General features: G+C 41.4%; 2 protein-coding genes across 2 annotated transcripts; both read left to right on the top strand.

Annotated features, from left to right (window-relative positions):
• The first annotated feature begins 5 nt into the window (after nt 1-5).
• glrx3 (glutaredoxin 3) lies at nt 6-1,504 on the top strand. The gene has a single exon (XM_005923635.3). The coding sequence runs from the start codon at nt 6-8 to the stop codon at nt 978-980; it is 975 nt and encodes a 324-aa protein (XP_005923697.1). The 3' UTR covers nt 981-1,504.
• A 2,422-nt stretch (nt 1,505-3,926) lies between these two features.
• On the top strand, nt 3,927-16,605 carry apom (apolipoprotein M). The gene is made up of 7 exons (XM_005923636.3): nt 3,927-4,185; nt 4,552-4,691; nt 7,129-7,199; nt 15,787-15,924; nt 16,207-16,302; nt 16,403-16,430; nt 16,512-16,605. The coding sequence occupies exons 1-6, from the start codon at nt 4,072-4,074 to the stop codon at nt 16,414-16,416; spliced, it is 573 nt and encodes a 190-aa protein (XP_005923698.1). The 5' UTR covers nt 3,927-4,071; the 3' UTR covers nt 16,417-16,430; nt 16,512-16,605.
• The last annotated feature ends 1,546 nt before the right edge of the window (nt 16,606-18,151 follow it).

Raw genomic sequence — 18,151 nt, 5'->3', positions numbered from 1 at the left:
GAAAAATGGCGAATCTCGTGGAGGCGACTACCCAACAGCAGTTTGAAGATTTCTTAGCCAAAGCTGGAAAATGCCTGACCGTGGTGCATTTCCAAGCGGCCTGGGCTCCTCAGTGTGGCCAAATGAACGAGGTGATGGCCGAACTAGCCAAAGAACATGCGCACACTACGTTCGTGAAGCTGGAGGCGGAAGCGGTCCCGGAGGTGTCGGAGAAGTATGAAATTTCCTCGGTCCCCACTTTCCTTTTTTTCAAGGGGGGAGAGAAAGTGGACAGCCTGGACGGGGCTCACGCTCCGGAACTGACTAAGAAAGTGCAGCGCCTCGCGGTGAGCGAGGGTCCGGTTGGAGCCGCTGAGGGCAGCGGCGCAGATCTGAACCAGCGGCTGAAGAAGCTGCTTAACGCCGCCCCCTGCATGCTCTTCATGAAGGGGTCACCCCAGGAGCCCCGCTGCGGATTCAGCCGACAGATAGTGGCGCTGCTGAAAGAGCACAAAATCCAGTTCAGCAGCTTCGACATCCTGTCCGATGAGGAGGTCCGACAGGGGCTGAAGACCTACTCCAACTGGCCCACCTACCCCCAGCTGTATGCGAACGGGGAGCTGGTGGGAGGACTGGACATAGTGAAGGAACTGGCTGAGTCCGGAGAGCTGGAGAACACCTGCCCGAAGGCTGTCACCTTAGAGCACCGACTGAAGACCATCATCAATCAGAGTCCAGTCATGCTGTTCATGAAGGGCAAGAAAGAGGCTGCCAGATGTGGCTTCAGCAGGCAGTTACTGGAGCTTTTGAACGGTACTGGGGTGGATTATGACACCTTTGATATCCTGCAGGATGAAGAAGTGCGGCAGGGGCTCAAGACTTACTCTAACTGGCCAACCTACCCTCAGCTCTACGTGAAAGGAGAGCTTATCGGTGGTTTGGACATTGTCAAGGAGCTGAAGGAGAGTGGAGAGCTGGTATCAGTCCTGAAAGGAGAGTAGTAGATGGATCTGCATTGGCCATCTGAGGGAGGGAACAAGAAGCTGCTGCACATACCCAGATTAGCTCCAGTAACCCTGCAGAAGGGTCAAAATTTTCTCTAGTAACTAATTGTATTGTAGCAGGGGGATAGATTCACTATAATTACAGACAGAAATGAAACTGCTGTCAACAGTAAGAATTTACATCTGTTTTCCTTTCTGGTAATGGTCATTACTGGAAAGTTGGGCTACTAGAAATTCACTTAAGTAAATACTTCTTGCTGTCTGATTCTTGGAAAACTAATGACCTTAGTTCACAATATCTGCATTTTTTGGGATTATAGCTTTCCTTCCAGTGTTGACAGCCTCACGCTTCAGTACGTTATATAAACTTTTATTTTCCTACCCAGGCCAGCTGCTCACTGTTCACACCGTCCTGTCTGCACATTCTCCTCCAAGCTGTTTTTAAGCTCTGTGCAAGGATCACTCTGTTAACAAGCTATGTGTGTTTGTCAGTAAGATTACGATTAAAAATTAAAACAATTTAAAGTGTTTTTTCTCTTATTGTTTAATCTGTAAGCATTCAATCTATTCACCCTGTAAGCATTAGGAAACTGAGGAGACAACTGTTGTAGATTATTTATTTACTCAGTAGAGGAGACGATACAATAAGAGACGAGCCGCCCTGTAACAATGAAGCAGCTACATTGAAGCACAAGATTTGACAGCGAGGTAATAGAACTAACAAAGTCTGGCTAAATATGTGTGATTCTCCTGAGGGGTAGAAGAAAATTACCACTTATACAAATCCTTTGTTTACAACACAGTTTCAGGGATGGATCTAGGTTTCTACATGGTTTTTCATTGACGTGAAACAACACCATCATGCACGCTGGCTTTAAGCTGGCCTCTGACACTAATCCCTTATGGACCTTCTTTTATTCAGGAGGATTTCTTTTTGTTTGGGTAAAGGACATTTTCCCACTTCTTAGTACAGCTTAACTGTGCAACATTTCTTGTATAAGCCTCAGACTCACAAGCTTAGAGACCAAAATTCAGTTTCATTTTAATGGAAAGAGCCCGAATAATTAATCAAAAGTCCAGAAAAAACACTATATAATAGTTTTGAGTGAAATATGTATTTAATCCCCAAGAAAAACATGACTCAGTATGTGGGGTATTTTATAAGTACATGAACTTTGACCTATTGTCAATGTGGAGAAGCCTTCCCTGTATTTACTGCTCAGCTTCAGTGAACATCTCACCTTTTTTCCCCCAGTTTATTTTTTTTCACCATTGCACAATATTTTTATTCTTTTATTTCGATGTCAAAACTTTTTTGAAGCATGTCTAAATATATTGGTTATAAAATGAAACTTTAAAAATGCATCAAATCTCAATTTAGAAAACAAATCAGGTTGGTTATTTACACAGCAGGAACGACAGTCTATCACCGAGGTTCATGTGTGTTATTTTGAAATTGAGTTAGAGCTGTGTTACACACCTGCTTCCACAAGGTGGAGTTGTTACACCTAATTAACTTTCTCCAGATAATTCACACTTGAAAACGAATAAATAAAAATCAGTTTTTCTACATCGTAAGTCTCATAATATTAGCTTTACCTGGCAGCGTCAGATAGATAATGTCCCAGAGGTGTTCTATTGACTTAGGTCAGGTGAGTGTGGGGCTCAGTCAATGGTATCAGTTCTTTCATCCACCAGGAGCTGCCTACATACTCTTGCAACAAGTGGTTGTGCATTGTTGTGCTCCAGGAAGAACCCAGAGCCCACTGCATTAGTGTACTTATTAACTTACAACTCTGTAGGATCCTTGTATTGCCTCCTGCTACCAGTAGTGACAGTGACCCTAGCCAAAAGCTAGACTAGTGTAAAAACAGTCAGAAAAGATGCAGAGGGAGAAATGTCCTCCACCCTTAAAACCAATCCTGTTTTGGGTCTTTCTCATTGTTTTCCCTCTAGTGCACCTGCATTTAATTTCATTAACACCAAAGCGGCTGAACCCGATTAAAAATTCCCCAAACTGACCAGAAGTTTAACTGACTTGTTTTTATACTCTACTCATTATAGTTTATCATCACACATAATTTGATCACAATTATGTAACCATATGCAAAAAAAACCCCAAATTGGAATGAAACTAATGTGATGTGATTTTTGATGTAGGAAAAAAATTTCCTTATTTACTTTGAAGTGTGAATCATGTGGAGCAAGTTATTCAGGTGTAACAACTCCACCGTGTGGAAGCAGGTGTGGAACACAGCTCTAAGCAGAATTCAAATGAACACACAGCAGAGACTTCTTCATACATGAGACATGAAACGGTCAGTTATTCAATTAGCTGTTCAAAATATTTTGGCAATTATTCATAGTCTTTAAAACTGGTCATTTACAGGGAATGTTTGCGTAGTTTTGTTATTTATTGATTATTGTTTTGTTAATAGCCTTAAACTAAATATTCTTTGTTTTTTGATACAATTGTTTTCTTGACTTTTTTTTTTTTTAAATCAGAAGCAAACCTGATTGAGAGAGCCGTGTGTGATTCTTAATAATTCAGTAATTTAGTTCTCCCAAACCTAGTATGGGAAGACGAAACAGGAAGTTAATGATTCCTAGTGTGTGTGTGTTGACAGAAGGTGTGGGACGCGGGGCAGGATGAACACAAACAAAGTTAAAACTTGGGGTTGTTGTTTGTTATGTTTGTGAGAAAATTTGGTTGGTTCCAGTTTAGAAATAGCCACAAACACCTCCTACATATGATGATGAGTCAGTGATGGTGAGTTTTTAGCGAGTTTATTCCTTTCAGAAAATGTTGGATGAGTAAGACTACCTGTGAGAATAAATGTTTCAGTTTCCTATAAATGTATTTTATCCTGACGCTGAAGTTTTACGTTCATGGATGCAAACATCCCATTTCCAACCTATTATTTACCTTTAAAGTTCAGGGGTAATGCTGCTGTGCAGATTAATAATTTACCTCCACCCACACTGATAAAGTGGTCTGTTGGAGTATTGCACACATTCAGAGACAATCCTGGGAGTTTCCGGGCATTTTGATCAGGATTACTACAAAGTGTTGACTTAGACTGCAGCTATGTTAAAAGAAGTCTTCTCTCTTGTTCTGTCTTTGTACACTTTGTTGTATCAGACCATCGTTCCCTGCTTGGAGCCTGAGATGCTGTCTGTGAACGCGATCGACCGGCAGAAGGTGAGAGTAAAAATCAAAGGTAGAGGTTTAGATTTACCGTTATGAAAATACCAAAGGCACTTCCCTCACTGGTCTGAGGGTTTTTTTATGATAACCTCAGTGCGACGGGATTTACTGTTGACCTTATTGCGTAATGTTCTGGTTAAGTGCATCTTATCTGTACAGGATTGGTATTTCACACTTACTACAACTGCAGAGAGATTTACCGAGATAAATATTAAATACAACCACAAAGATGCACTTCCTACTCCCTCTGGTCTTTCCATAAGTGGTCTTCTGACGTGGGCTATTTTAAATAGCTTTCGTTCTCATACAGTTACTGCTACCCCGCACTGTCATGTCACACTCTGTGTGTGTCTGTTGCAGCATCTGGGGACATGGTACTTTAAAGCTGCAGTCAGTCACAGAGAGGCGGACATCCAGAAGTTCAGAGTGCTGGACAACATTGTGTTCACCATGGAGGAAAGAGCAAACGACACACTGCTGCTGACTGGACACATGCGCATGTGAGGCAGCAAGTTCAAGCACACACACACACATACACACACATTTTCATATCTTTCATTTCTTTCTGGCCTTTGACACCACATGAGATGTTGGTTTTTATTTTAGTTGTTTTTAGTTGATTCTATGCTGTTTTATCTTGTTTTCTTTTTTAATATAGGGCTGTTTTAATTTTTATGTATTATGTGTTTTATTTATTTATTTTTCCTGTTTTCTGTTATTCTATTTTTTTCAACTTATTTTCTGCACAGCACTTTGGTCCTGTGCTGGGTATTTTAAAGTGCTTCATAAATAAAATTGGATTGGATAACTTTGTTGGGACATCTCATTGACATAATGCTTTCCATAACTGCATACCCTAACCCTAACCATTACAAATGAACCCCTAACCCTATACCTTAGCCTAAACCTAACCATAACCTAATTGTAACCCTGACATTAAAACCACATTTTGAGTCTGAAAATGTCTTCATGGGGACGAGCATTTTGTCCCCATAAGTGACTGTTGATCCCCGCAAGTACAGTATGCCAGTTTTCTTTTTTCACTAATAATAATAATAATAATAATAATAATAATAATGATAAAATAACTTGATGTAAGGGAAAAAATGAAATGTTCTTGCAAAACTCAAAGGGTATGCAGAAGAGAATTTCTGAATGTGAAGCTAAGTTTAAAATTCAAGCTCACAAAAACTGGGTAATAGAAAACTGGAAAGATGTTGAGGTCTGATGAGTCTCAGTTACTGCAGACAACATTTAGGTTTGACAGTGTTTCTAGTAGATAATGGCAGAAAAGCTGAAGAGGGTGAATTGAGGCTGTGGTTTGGGGAAGGCCTCAGGATAGCACACTGTGTTTGAGCTCAGATCAGCTCAAACTGGTTTAGTGAGCATGATGATGATGAGTTCGCTGCAGTCTAGTGGCCTTTCACAAAATTACCAAATCTCAATCCAACACAGCACCTTTGGGATGTAAATAAATCTGCAGCAATTGTGATGCTATTGTGTCACTATGGACCAAAGTCTCTGAGGACTCATCTATGCCACAAAGAATTAAGGCAGCTCTGAAGGTAAAAAGGGGTCCAGCACAATAAAATCATGCTATACTCAATAAAGTGGCCTGTGAGTGTATATGAATGCAAATAATGAAAAGCATAAATAACCCACTTCAATGATATTCTCTGGACCAGGGGTGGGCAACTCCAGGCCTTGAGTGCCGGTGTCCTGCAGGTTTTAGATGTCCTTGATCCAACACAGCTGATTTAAATGGCTAAATGACCTCCTCAACTTGTCTTAAAGTTCTCCAGAGGCCTGGTAATGAACTAATCATTTGATTCAGGTGTATTGACCCAGGGTGAGATCTAAAACCTGCAGGATACCGGCACTCGAGGCCTGGGGTTGCCTACCCCTGCTCTGGACATTGAAGCTAAATGAAATCACCTGTGAAATTGTGAAATCACCTGCATCAAAGCAAGTTGAAACATGTGATGCACACAATTATTTAATAAAATCGTATCCCGAAAAAGCACGTCAGCTTAACAGCACAGAACATTTCTAAGCTGTGAGCTATAGTTTCCTCCTGTGAAATGCAACAACTGCTCATTCACTTGTGTCATTGCACTTAGATTATTGTAATGCCCTCTTTACGGGCATAGACAAATCACCTCTGTCACACCTGCAATTCAGAATGCTGCAGCCAGACTCCTGACACATTCTGGGAAGCAAGCTCACATTACCCCTGTTTTATTTCCTTTACATCAGCTCCCACTTGATTTTAGAAGTTTTAAAATCCTCACACTTACATACAGATAAGCAAATAGACAAACTCCAGACTATTTATCTCAACTTTTTCCTCAAACACACTGCTGGTTGCTATCTCACAACCTCAAACTTTATTAGCTGTCCCTCATCCAAGGCTAAAGACTAAGGGGGACAGAGCTTTTCAGTCTGTGGCACCGAGGCTCTGAAACAGTTTACCACTGTAGTTCTGTTTAGCTGACTCTGTGGAGTCTTTCTCTAATCCAACCTTGTGCTGAGATTCTTTTGTTATCTGTTTTTTAACCTTAAATTCTGTTTTTAATATGGTTCTTTGTTTATATTGCATTGTAATTGCTGTTCAGCGCTTTGTGATTCTGATTACAGTGAAATAAACTTTACTTACTTTCAAGTTAGTTAAAAAATAGAAATGTTCCAGTGGAGTGTTCCTGATTTTGGAGTTTGACGAAATGGATAAACACGTGCGTGAAACTGCTTGATGGAATGGTCAGAACAGGAGAAATTAACAGAAACAAGAAACCCCACAAGCACAAATAGATACTAGAATTAGGGAAGTGATGTGTAGAAAATGTAACAGTCGTCAGTGCATGTTTCAGAATGAAACGAAAGTCTTTCTTCTATGTTTCACTTGCATTTATAAAAATTGCCATGTTCACTGTTTTTCAGGGGGGATAACTGCATAAAGCAGACCTGGACCTATCATATAAATCTTGAGAGCAATGATTTGGAACTGGAAGGTATCTGCAGCACCATCACAGACGCTTATAATACACACATACACACAGTAAATATGGGTTTCCACAGGTCAAAGTAAGTTAGATTTTTAAGATGGTAACTTTGTGCTCATAAATAAAAAAGAATAAACAAACTGACAACAAATACAGCAACAAACTATGCAGCGGCTTCCCAGAGTCCTGCTGTTATCTGTTTGGGGAAACCCTTTCTATTACCCTTTCTAAGTATTTCTTAAAAATTTCAGTGCAGGCAAGAAGAAAACACCGGCAGAACTGTTGATGAAGTTAAAGAAAACAAATTTTTTTCTAACTTTTCTAATTTTAATGGTGTTTGGCTCATTGCTACGGGTCATTCGATCCTTATACAACTGTTGCAAGAGCTTGGTCCACATAGCCAGCAATAAGTCAGACTGTTCCTGGTGGGTGATGGGTCCTGCCAGGGCTGCCCTTTGTCACAAATTCTGTTCGTAACTTTTATGGACAGAATTTCTAGGCGTAGCCAAGTGGCAGAAGGCTTTCACTTCGGTGGTCTCAGGATCTCATCTCTGCTTTTTGTGAATGATGTGGTTCTGTTGGCTTCATCGGGTGAGGGCCTCCAGCTCGCTTTGTAATCGGCACCTCCAAATCTGAGGCCATGGTCCTCAGCCGGAAAAGGGTGGAGTGCCCACTTGGGTCAGGGACAAGTTCTTGCCCACAAGTGGAGAAGTTTAAGTATCTCGGGGTCTTGTTCAGGAGTGACGGGAGAAGGGAGCGGGAGATTGACAGACGGATTGGTGCTGCAGTTGCAGTGATCTGGACGCTATATTGGTCTGTTGTGATGAAGAGAGAGCTGAGTGTAAAAGCAAAGCTCTCAATTTACTGGCCGATCTAGGTCCCTACCCTCACCTGTGGTCACGAGCTGTGGGTAGTAACCGAAAGAACGAGATCACGGATACAAGCGGCAGAAATGGGCTTCCTTGGAAGGGTGATTGAGATAGGGTGAGCAGTTCGGCCATCCGGGAGGAGCTCAGAGTAGAGCTGCTGGTCCTTCATTTCGAAAGGAGCCACTTGAGGTGGTTCGGGCATCTGACAAGGATGCCTCTAAGCACCTCCTGAGTGAGGTCTCCAGGGCATGTCCCACCAGGAGGAGGCCCCGGGGCAGACGCCTGGGAACGCCTCGTGTTCCACTGGACAAGCTGGAGGAGGTGGCTGGGGAGAGGGACGTCTGGGCTTCTCTGCTTAGGCCGCTGCCCCTGCAACCTGGCCCCAGATAAATGGGAGAAGATGGATGGATGGATAAATGTTTTAGATGAATACGCAAACACATTTTCATTATTTGAAATTCTCAATTAAATCTGTGTTGATATAATTGTTTTACTTTAGACAGACAAAAGTACATTTATTACGTTTTGCAAATTAAATTACTGATATTCAAATTTAGCCGTCAATCATTAGTCTTGTTTTGTAGAAAGTTTATAGTAAAAGATAACACAGACGTCAAGTCAACTTGAAAATTCAAAAGTTAGATCAAAACAGATAGCAGCGTGCAGTAATGCTCTGCACACTCCTGTCTGTGCTATCACCATAACGATCAATGACCCAGCTACACAGTTCACTCACTGTGTCACAGCTTTGCTTATCTAACATGAACACACACACACACACACACATACACATACATGCAAAGAACAATTCAGTACACAGAATGCGTATCATACCAGCCAACTGTCAAATTTTGCTCCTGCAAATGCAGAACTTCTTACAGTCCCACTAAAATTTGACACATAGTTTTACACTCCTTACGTTTGTACGGAGCCCCACAGGGGACACGGGAGAAAAAAAAATTAAGACGGACTTTTGCAAGATCTCGCAAAAGTCCGTCTTAACTCTGTTACTAAATGCAGATGCTTGAGAATACTGGGTTAAGTGGATTAAAGTATCAAACAACTCGATCTCATTCTAAAATATTACAGTTTTTCTTGATTGCATTGACCTGCCTAAAAAAACTGGGATCCACTCAGTTTTTAACATCACTATCTCAGCAGAGCAAGTATGTTAACAATTTTTTCACTGAATTGACACATTTTCCCACCAGACTGCAAAACAGTTATTACAGATGTGATTCAAGTAGTCCAAACCCCACTGTTTTAGCTGTAGTAACCAAACAGAAATATGTATGAAACCCCTAAAGCACCTGTTTGACACTCCAAGTTCAAGTTCAAATTTTATTCGCCACATGCAGTGGCAGGTTGCCCTGCAGTGGAATGAACCCGCCCCCCGACCTTACACACACAACACAGACATCACATGGGGATACAAGTCAGAGAACGGTTGCATTACAGAAAAACACTGAAGTGTCCACTACAATGGGAAAAGTACAAGAGGAAAAAAGAGACCTCTGCTCATGCTGGGCTTCTATAGGAGGACAGCATGAGAACAGGAAACAAAAAAAACCTCCTTCTCACAGAAAGCACAGAAATGTCGAAGCGTCGAAGGCGTTTGGAAGGGGAGGAGGGATGAGTGAGTGCTTATCAGTGTAAGTGTATGTGTGTGCGTGTCCATAGTTCAGCTGAGACAGTGTCCCTTGCCCTGCCAGGCTAAGTAAACAGACTGCCAGCCAACCCAGGTGGCCTTGCATGGAGTGGGAAGAACAGTCTAAACACAGTCGTTATCAAGGAGTTTTTGTTCGGCTCCAGCCTTGAGACCACAGCTGGCACCAAAGGGATAGCCACATTATGATGGTGGTTTTTCTTTAGTGCAAACAACTCATGAGAATTTCAAGCTGTTCTTAACAGTCCGACACTGGTCTCTCCATCTCCTGTTGGAGAGCCGCGAGCTTCTCCATGATGTTATCAAACTTGCGCTCCGCGGTCTTGTCATTCTTGTGCTCAAAGAGCAGATTCTGAGAACTCACGACCGCAGTGAGCTGCTCCAAGATGTGATCCAATTTATTCTGAGTATTCACAACAGCCGTAAGCTTCTCCAAGATCTTATCCATGCTGCACTCAGTGAGCCCATTCTGAGAAGTCGCACCTCGTCCCATCGTTTCAATCCCAGCGAGCAGCCTTGGGGGGGGTTGAACAGCCGGCTCCGCTTTCTTAATAAGCCAGGGCCAAGCAGCTCCGATCAGAAAGAACCCTGTTATCATGGTTCCGAATAGGTAGATATCTTCAGCGTCCTCGATCGACAGTCCCGCCAGGCACACGACCCTCCATGTCTGCCACCCGTCCATCGTGTATCCGGCAGGGAAAGTACCTCCAGGACACTCGGACTTCTCGTTGAGAAAAGGGTGTCAATAGCATTCAGGGACCAGTTGATCAAATCCATAATTCTCTTTTAGGTTTTAGAAACAGACTGTGGGAGAGTGTTTCAGGGAAAAGTAAAAACACAAGACAAGACAAGGACATAAGAAGCTAAGCAGGGAAGATAAGGGAGAGCAGGAGAAAAGTGTGACCGCCTTCGCCAAGAGCCATCACAATAATCTTCAGTCTGCAGGACTTAAAAGGTGGCACGTCTGTGTTGTTCTTTACCAGCACGGATGGAGGCGGTCTGAGGCAGATGAGAGTGAGAGTAAGAGGTAGAGGGGTGCAGGTGTAGTTGGAAAGGCCCAAGTTTCAGAAGAAATTTGGGCAGCTGTTGTTGATCATGTTATCAATCATGGCCTTTTACTTAAAGGCTGGACAAAGACAGTTTGTTCTAGACAGAAACACTGCTGCATTCGTTGTCAGAATTTTTTGACGGGAGAACAGATTGCTGTGCAGTATATACAGAGATATCTTCAGTGATATACTTTATGTAACTGTTTCCTCATTCCCATTACAACTTACTATACATCTTTATAGAATCCAAAGGCTGCCATCCTCTGCATGTTGTGAACATGGTCGTTACAATGCCATAAGCCTGACCACCACTGACCGCGTCCTAAGAAGTAACCATGTGGAAATGAAGCAGCAGTTCCATTTCAAAGGAACTCTGATGCTGTGAAGGAGGCCAGATGAAAATATGTGGAAATATTACTATAGTGTAATGCCTTGTCATATCATACAGTTAGAGTCAACTGGAGACACCTTTCATTGTAATTTTGCCCTTTTTTACTGAGAGAATAATGGGGCTTGAAGTTGGGGGCACATCATGTCTCCATTTATGTTGTAAAAGAGGAGATGTGGAAAGAACCCCACTGGGTACAGCCCCACTTTCACCGTTTCAGGACAGATGGGCGCCAACATAACCGTGCGTGCTGCCACCCCCAGTGATGGTGTCCTATGCCATATCCCCACTATTGTCCCGTACAACACCGAGCGCCTCATAACATTCCTGAACGCACTTTGTGAGAAGCTGATCCCACCTGAGGAGAGACGGCTGTTGAGGCCGGTCATGCCAATCTTGTAATTATTTTGGAGAATGTGGTGTTGCACCACTCTCACCTTGTCAATAAGCGGTTTGCAGTACACCCTCGTATGATGATGCAGTTCCTCCCAGCATATTGCCCATTTCTGAATCAAAGCATTTCTGATTCTGCATCCAGTTCATTGCCAGAAGATTTGGTCCAGGCTATGTAGAAAGTTGACAACTGGCTACAATGACGAGCAATGGTGCACTGATTTGCACTGAGGACTGTATTTTGTTGTCCATTGTGTAATGATTGATTGGAAGAGCGTTTGTTTTTGCATTTTTATGTGTTTGCAGATTAGAATCTGCATTTGTTTCATATTTTAAATGTTTTTCTACAGTTAGAGTCAGTTTGCACTTTGACCATGAGTGCCTCTGTTTAGGCCTGTGTGCGCTAACTGTTTGGAAAGTGTGGAGCTTGCTGTCATGCAGTGGCCAACTCAAAAAAACAAACCTAAAAAAGTGTCACTGCTGTGTCGGCAGATGTTCAGGCAGAGGTTGGGATGAGGAGTGAGTTTATTTAAGTGGAGATGGGGAGGACAGGAACTAAGAAATAACTAAACTGGGAAAACCTAAACACATGAAACTGAAGCCAAAACTCACAAGATAACATGCAGCGGAACACGGGGAGACCCGGGGAGACATCACAGAAGAACCAGCAACTAACAGAGGCAAATACAAGGCTTAAATACACATAGCTGATAACGTAGGAATAAGACACAGAAGGAGAACACAGCTGGGAGTAATCAGACATGACGAGCCCAGACCTTCACAATAACACAGGAAATACACAAAGACGCAGACCAGAGGGGAAGAGAAAAACACTGAGGAGCACGAGGGAGAGCACAGACATGATGATAAACTAAACTAAACAACTTAGGACCGATAGAATAACTCCAAAAACAACAAATGAACTTCACAGTCTACAGAAACACAAGGAAACAAAGAATACTGGGTCAGAATGACCCAGGACCATGACAACAAGTATAATGATGTGGGTGGTAATCTGCAACTATGGTACCAAAATGATTACCATCATCATCAACTACTTCCTGCCTTTACAGCTGGACTTTTTTGCCCTTTAAAAGTGGCAAAATGTGTGCCTATCTAACCACCTGCTGTGGCACTGTGGCATATCATGTTAAATAACTTTTAACAGCTGCACTGACCTAGTTTTCATTTCTTCACAAGTTGTTTTTCATTATGTGTCACATCATTTGGTGACACAGTTGTTGAAGCAGCAGTAGGTCAGATGTTTAGGCTCCTTCAATTGTTGAAATCTCCTTGGGCATACCACTAAACCCTGTATTTCCCCAAAGCAGCTGTGGACATTGGTAGATCTGGGTAATAACACTTGTTGTAAAGTGGACTTTAATGTTTGTTCATTACCCTGGTACCCCAAGATTTTCTTTAACTATCCCGTTATGTCCCGGCTCTGCTAGGCAACAGGGAAGGTAACATAAATGAGGCCACCACGGAGGGAATCAGTTTAAGAAAAAGGTTTATTACAAAAAAAGTCAGAAATGAAAACTGATAGCAAACCACAAGGCAATTGGCCAACACAAAAGAACTTTCTTGTGTACAGGTACAAATTAGGTCTAGCCTCACAGGCAGGAATACGACTGAAGGCTATTCAGGCAAAATTCCACACCTTAAACAGAGTTCAACAAGCATGGTACAAAGACAGAAGTTTGAGGGACAACCTGCACATTCAGTCCAAAGCAGTGTCCACTGAATGAAAGTTCTTCAGCCTTTTGTAGTCACAGGTGGGTACAATCAGTCACTCATTGGTCCCTGGAGCATCACATTTCAACAGCCAGCCAATCGTCTGTAGGTCCTGGCACACTTGGGTTTCCCTACAGGGAGGCCGGCCCACTTCCTCCAAGGCCAGGGGCCGTAACATCAGCCTCAAATGATCATTTCATACACCCACAGGGGATCTCCTCCTGGTCAGACATTTATTTTTTTCTTTTTTTCTCTTTCCTGGCTCTTGATGGAGGTGGTCACACTTTCTCCTTCTCCCTCTCCCTTGGTCAAGGCCACTCGCGTCGACCGAAGATTGTTGACTTTTGCCTAACCGAGTGAAGGGACACTTTCTGTCAGCTGAACACGGACACACGCACACATACGCATGTACACTGACAGAGACCTACACTCTCCCCCCACCCCCACCCCCTCCAAACGCCTTCAAAGCTTATGTCTTCTATGTTGTGAGATGTGATGATTCATGTGTCATGTGCTGAGGTGTTTTTTTATTAAACTGATCTCCCCGTTGGAGCTCAGTCTGGGGGGGAGTTCGTTTGTCTTTCATCGTGTTGTGCACTTTCCATTGTTTCGGATCGGGTCGCTGCTCGTGCGGTCGACCGTCCATTGCTAGCCTGACCTGTCTCCCCAATGTGATGTTTGTGTATTGTATGTGCGGTTGGCAAAGTATCTATCTTAATTGCCCCTTGGGGATAAATAAAGTCTCTCTGACTGTGACTCTGACTGAGACATGCTTGAAGCACAACACCTAAGTGGTGATCAGTAGGCCAGAACCACCTCAGCTGACTCCTTTGGATGTGGTAGAGCAGCAGCTCTAACCAGACTCCCACAAATGACCCGTCTCAAAGAGTGAGCCCAAACGTGATTTGGAAGAAGCTCATGTCTACCACTTGTATTCCGCTGAATTTTAACCCAAACCATAACCTTTTTTTTTTAAAGAACCTAACAATGTAGGACAAGTGTAAAGTTCACTGAGCTGTAAGGTGAAAGTCACTTCTGTGAAAGATTGTTTCATGTTTGAGGAGCAAAGTGATTAACATCAGCACAAACCCCCTGGCTTCTATGATGTGTTTACCCGTTAAAAGGGAAAATATTTGTGACCATTTCACCAACAGTATCCTGTTCAACAGACTGTGGGTTTGCATATCTGATGTCACAGGGATTTGCAGCATGTATTTGCAATCGGTGGTTTTTTTGTTTCGTTTTTTTGCTTGTTTCGTGAGGGAAGGACTCATTTGTCTCACCTCAATGGCCTTACATTCCTCAGGGTTCAATTTTAGGGCAACAGTTCAGACAAGACCTCAGATAGGAATGAACTGTTCAGAATTTGATTTATAGGCCCTTCGAGTCTGATAGTAATGCAAAAGAAACCAAGGTTTTCTATAAATTACTTGTAATTACTTCAAACACATATAATTGACAGTTTTCATTGTAACACATAAATTATAAAAAAAAGTCTTGACCCATCCACACGAAGCTGGTCAAAAAGTGTGAAAGTCAGTCATCATTTTCTTTTAGTTTTAAAACAGCAAAAATAAACAGCTTCTTCTCAGTGTTTAACTCGTGCTGTCTATGCCCATAAAAATTTATAGTTTCTTTGATCTAAATAAAACTGCATGTGCAAAAAAAGCAAAAAGAAAAGACATCAGGAATGGGATGAATATCTTTTCAGAGTATTGTATTTATCAGCCCAAAAGAGAATTTTACATGACTGGCACTCTTTATGTTCTCATCCCTGTGAATCCCCTTTGCTGTAACAAGTCATGCTATACAAATAAATTGACAGTGAACATAAACACTGCAAATAACTACAGTGCTCCAGAAATGACTTTAAAAATGTGCTGGTCCTTTTATTTGATGGTGAATTGAGTCTACATCACAAAAAAGTGGTTAGCAACAGCATAAAGGCAGAAAGTCCCACATTCAGCACCTGAAATGACTGTAAAGTTTAAAAATCAACCCTGCCACATTATAGGGACAAGTGAAAATTTCTGCCACCTGTTATGGACTATTTTTATAATAACACATTAAATGGGAAACCACAATGGGACTCTACTGAATGCACTATTTTATTCCACCTTAGGTCACAGCCATGTTCTTTGTGATTTAGGATTTTTGACAATTTCTTTAATGACAAATCAATAATTTCTTAATAGAGTTGACAAGATAACTAAAATCAGATTTAGCTTTTCTAACTGACCAGCCCCGTCACCCTGTTTTTCTATGCTTTCATGTACCCAGGGCCCAATTTCCACTGTAGAATTCTGTTTATTTGACCCATTGAAGTAGCATTTTCTGCAGCACTTTAGCTCAAAACTGACAGAATTCTGCTTCTTAAATTTAGATTTTTACACGGAGACCCTATTTAAAGCTAAAGTTTGATTAGAAGTTTCATTAGAAGAGAAAATTGATATCACAGTCATTATCTGCTTTGCTCGTTTCTGTGATTTTACTACAGGAAGGCCACAGCGCAAGAACCTACTATGGAGTGGCAAGTGGGCCGAATGCTCCGAATGCATCATTTTCCAGGAAATAGAGCCTCCACTAGACAAGGAGAAAGGAACGGAAGACTCCCTGCATAGACACATGCTGTATTGTAAGCTATTTTAAAGAATTAGAAGTTAAATGCAAATAAATGATTAAACAAAATGAAGCATTGTGCTTGAATCAAATGTCAGAAATATTAAGTCAGCCAAGTGATTACTGTAAGTGTGTTAACCGCTGCACTAGAGAACCAATCTTAAAGATGACAAAAATTACAATAAAAATTTAAACCTTTGGTTATTTTAAATGTTTGACACAATTCCAGCTTTCTGCTGAATGCACACACTAAACTTTCTTGACTAACTTACTTTTCGGTAACTATTTTTCTTTCAAGCTCGCAGCAGTAATAGCTCTGACATGGTGGCAATATTTCTGAAAAATGCAGCCTGTCATAACATGCAGGCGAACGTCACACCACGTCAAGAGAAAGGTGAGCGGTTTAGACATTATCTCTAACCACTCAAATAAATTTGTTTGTGCTTGAATGCAATAGTATTTGTCGACCTCTAAAGTTATACCTGTATTTACAGAGTTTTGCACGTAGTTATCAAGATTACGGTGAGCACATGTAGCATATACATTTTTCATATGTATGTATCTATGTATGTATGACTGTTAAAATGTTCTTGGTTTTTACAGGTTACTGTTGGATCCACTGGCATCCTCAATGACAAGAATATTTCTTTCTTTTTTTCTTGAGTAATTGTTAACCAATTAAAACCAAAACACCTAAGTCCTGTCTCCCTCATGTGATTTGCTTTTCCATTTTTAAATTTATAAGTATATCAAGTTACGGTGCATCAGAAAACATCACAAAAAAACACAGTGATCTTTATTGTTAAAATGAAACAACATCTATCAAAGATCTACACAGGAGGGGGCCTGCCTTACAGTACGTCTCTGCAGAAAAAAACTGGGTGATTTCCATGATGCTTTTGAGCAGAATGAGCTGTTCACAAAAGTTGTAAAGTAGGTGTCAAGGTTGTGCTGTGGCAGGCAGGATGTAGAAACAGATACAAGAAAGAAAACATGATAACCGGGAGCTCAGTAGGAACTCAGGAGACCAGAAACTAGAAATCAAAGAAACTAGAAAACTAAGAGCTGATGAGAAAGCAAACACAGGAGCAAGGAGGAAACATACAGCACAGAGAGGGTACGACATGACAACAGGCAGAGGAAAACACCGTGCTAAAATACACAGGGGAGAAACAAGAGAATGGAAACAGGAGGGAAACACAGCTGGGATTAATCTGACATAAAAAAAAACTATTTTTATTCTCTGGCTTTTAACTCTGTGGGTAACTGATATTTATCATTATTTTTAATTTTATTGATATGTCTGGTTTTATTACTATGTGCATATTAGTATTGTACAGCACTTTGATCTACCAGGTGTGTTTTTAAAGTGCTATATAAATAAATAAATGATGATGATGATGATGATAACAAGACGGGGAGGAAGCAAAATTGAATACACTGAACACAGGACAAGGAAGCTTAACACAGTGAATGGGGAGACACCGGGAACATAGGGACAAGGGTGACTGGGCATGAAACATGGGACATGGGAAAAGCACTGAGTAGACGTGGGAACAGAGACTAAACACGGGCTAACATAAATACTAAGGAGGAAGGACTACAATCACTAAGTACACAAGAAATAAAGAGAACCAAAACCAGGAATAACAATAAACAATCAAGATTAAATCAGAATCTGAAACACAAATACAGTGACAGTAGGATTATTGTGTCCACTTTATTATTGTTTTACTCAATGCATATTACATCCACAGTCATTAAAGGAATAGTAAGTTTGCTTAATACCACACAGTAATTGTCCAGCAATTGTGCCGTCATCAAAATTCTACCATCATTGCATTTAATCTTTCCTCGGGGAAACAAAGGGGAGTGTGATTGTGAAATGAGTGTTTGTAAAAAACCCAGTCACTTAGTAACTTGTTATTGAAGTAATTCAGGCAGTTGCAAATGCCTTGGGGAATCCATCATAGGTAGTGACACACAGTAGACAACGTGAATGTTTTTTTTGTATTTTGTTTTTTTTGTTTGTTTTTTTTTTTGGGGGGGGGGGGGGCACCAAAGGTTGGTTCTAGAATTGAGTGAGTTACTGAGCACACCTCATCAGTATATGAGATGTAGTAGAGTATAATAAGTCTCTCGCATTGTTCAATTCAATTTTATTTATACAGCTCAAAACCACAACAAAAGTTGCCTCAAGGTGCTTTGTATTGTAAGATAGATCCTACAAAAATACTTGCTGA

The sequence above is a fragment of the Haplochromis burtoni genome, unplaced genomic scaffold (genome assembly GCF_018398535.1).
Source record: "Haplochromis burtoni strain Fernald_Lab_line unplaced genomic scaffold, NCSU_Asbu1 Contig_64, whole genome shotgun sequence".
Lineage (NCBI taxonomy): Eukaryota > Metazoa > Chordata > Actinopteri > Cichliformes > Cichlidae > Haplochromis > Haplochromis burtoni.
The sequence above is the reverse complement of the archived record's forward strand: the minus strand, read 5'-3'. Positions and strand labels throughout refer to the sequence as shown.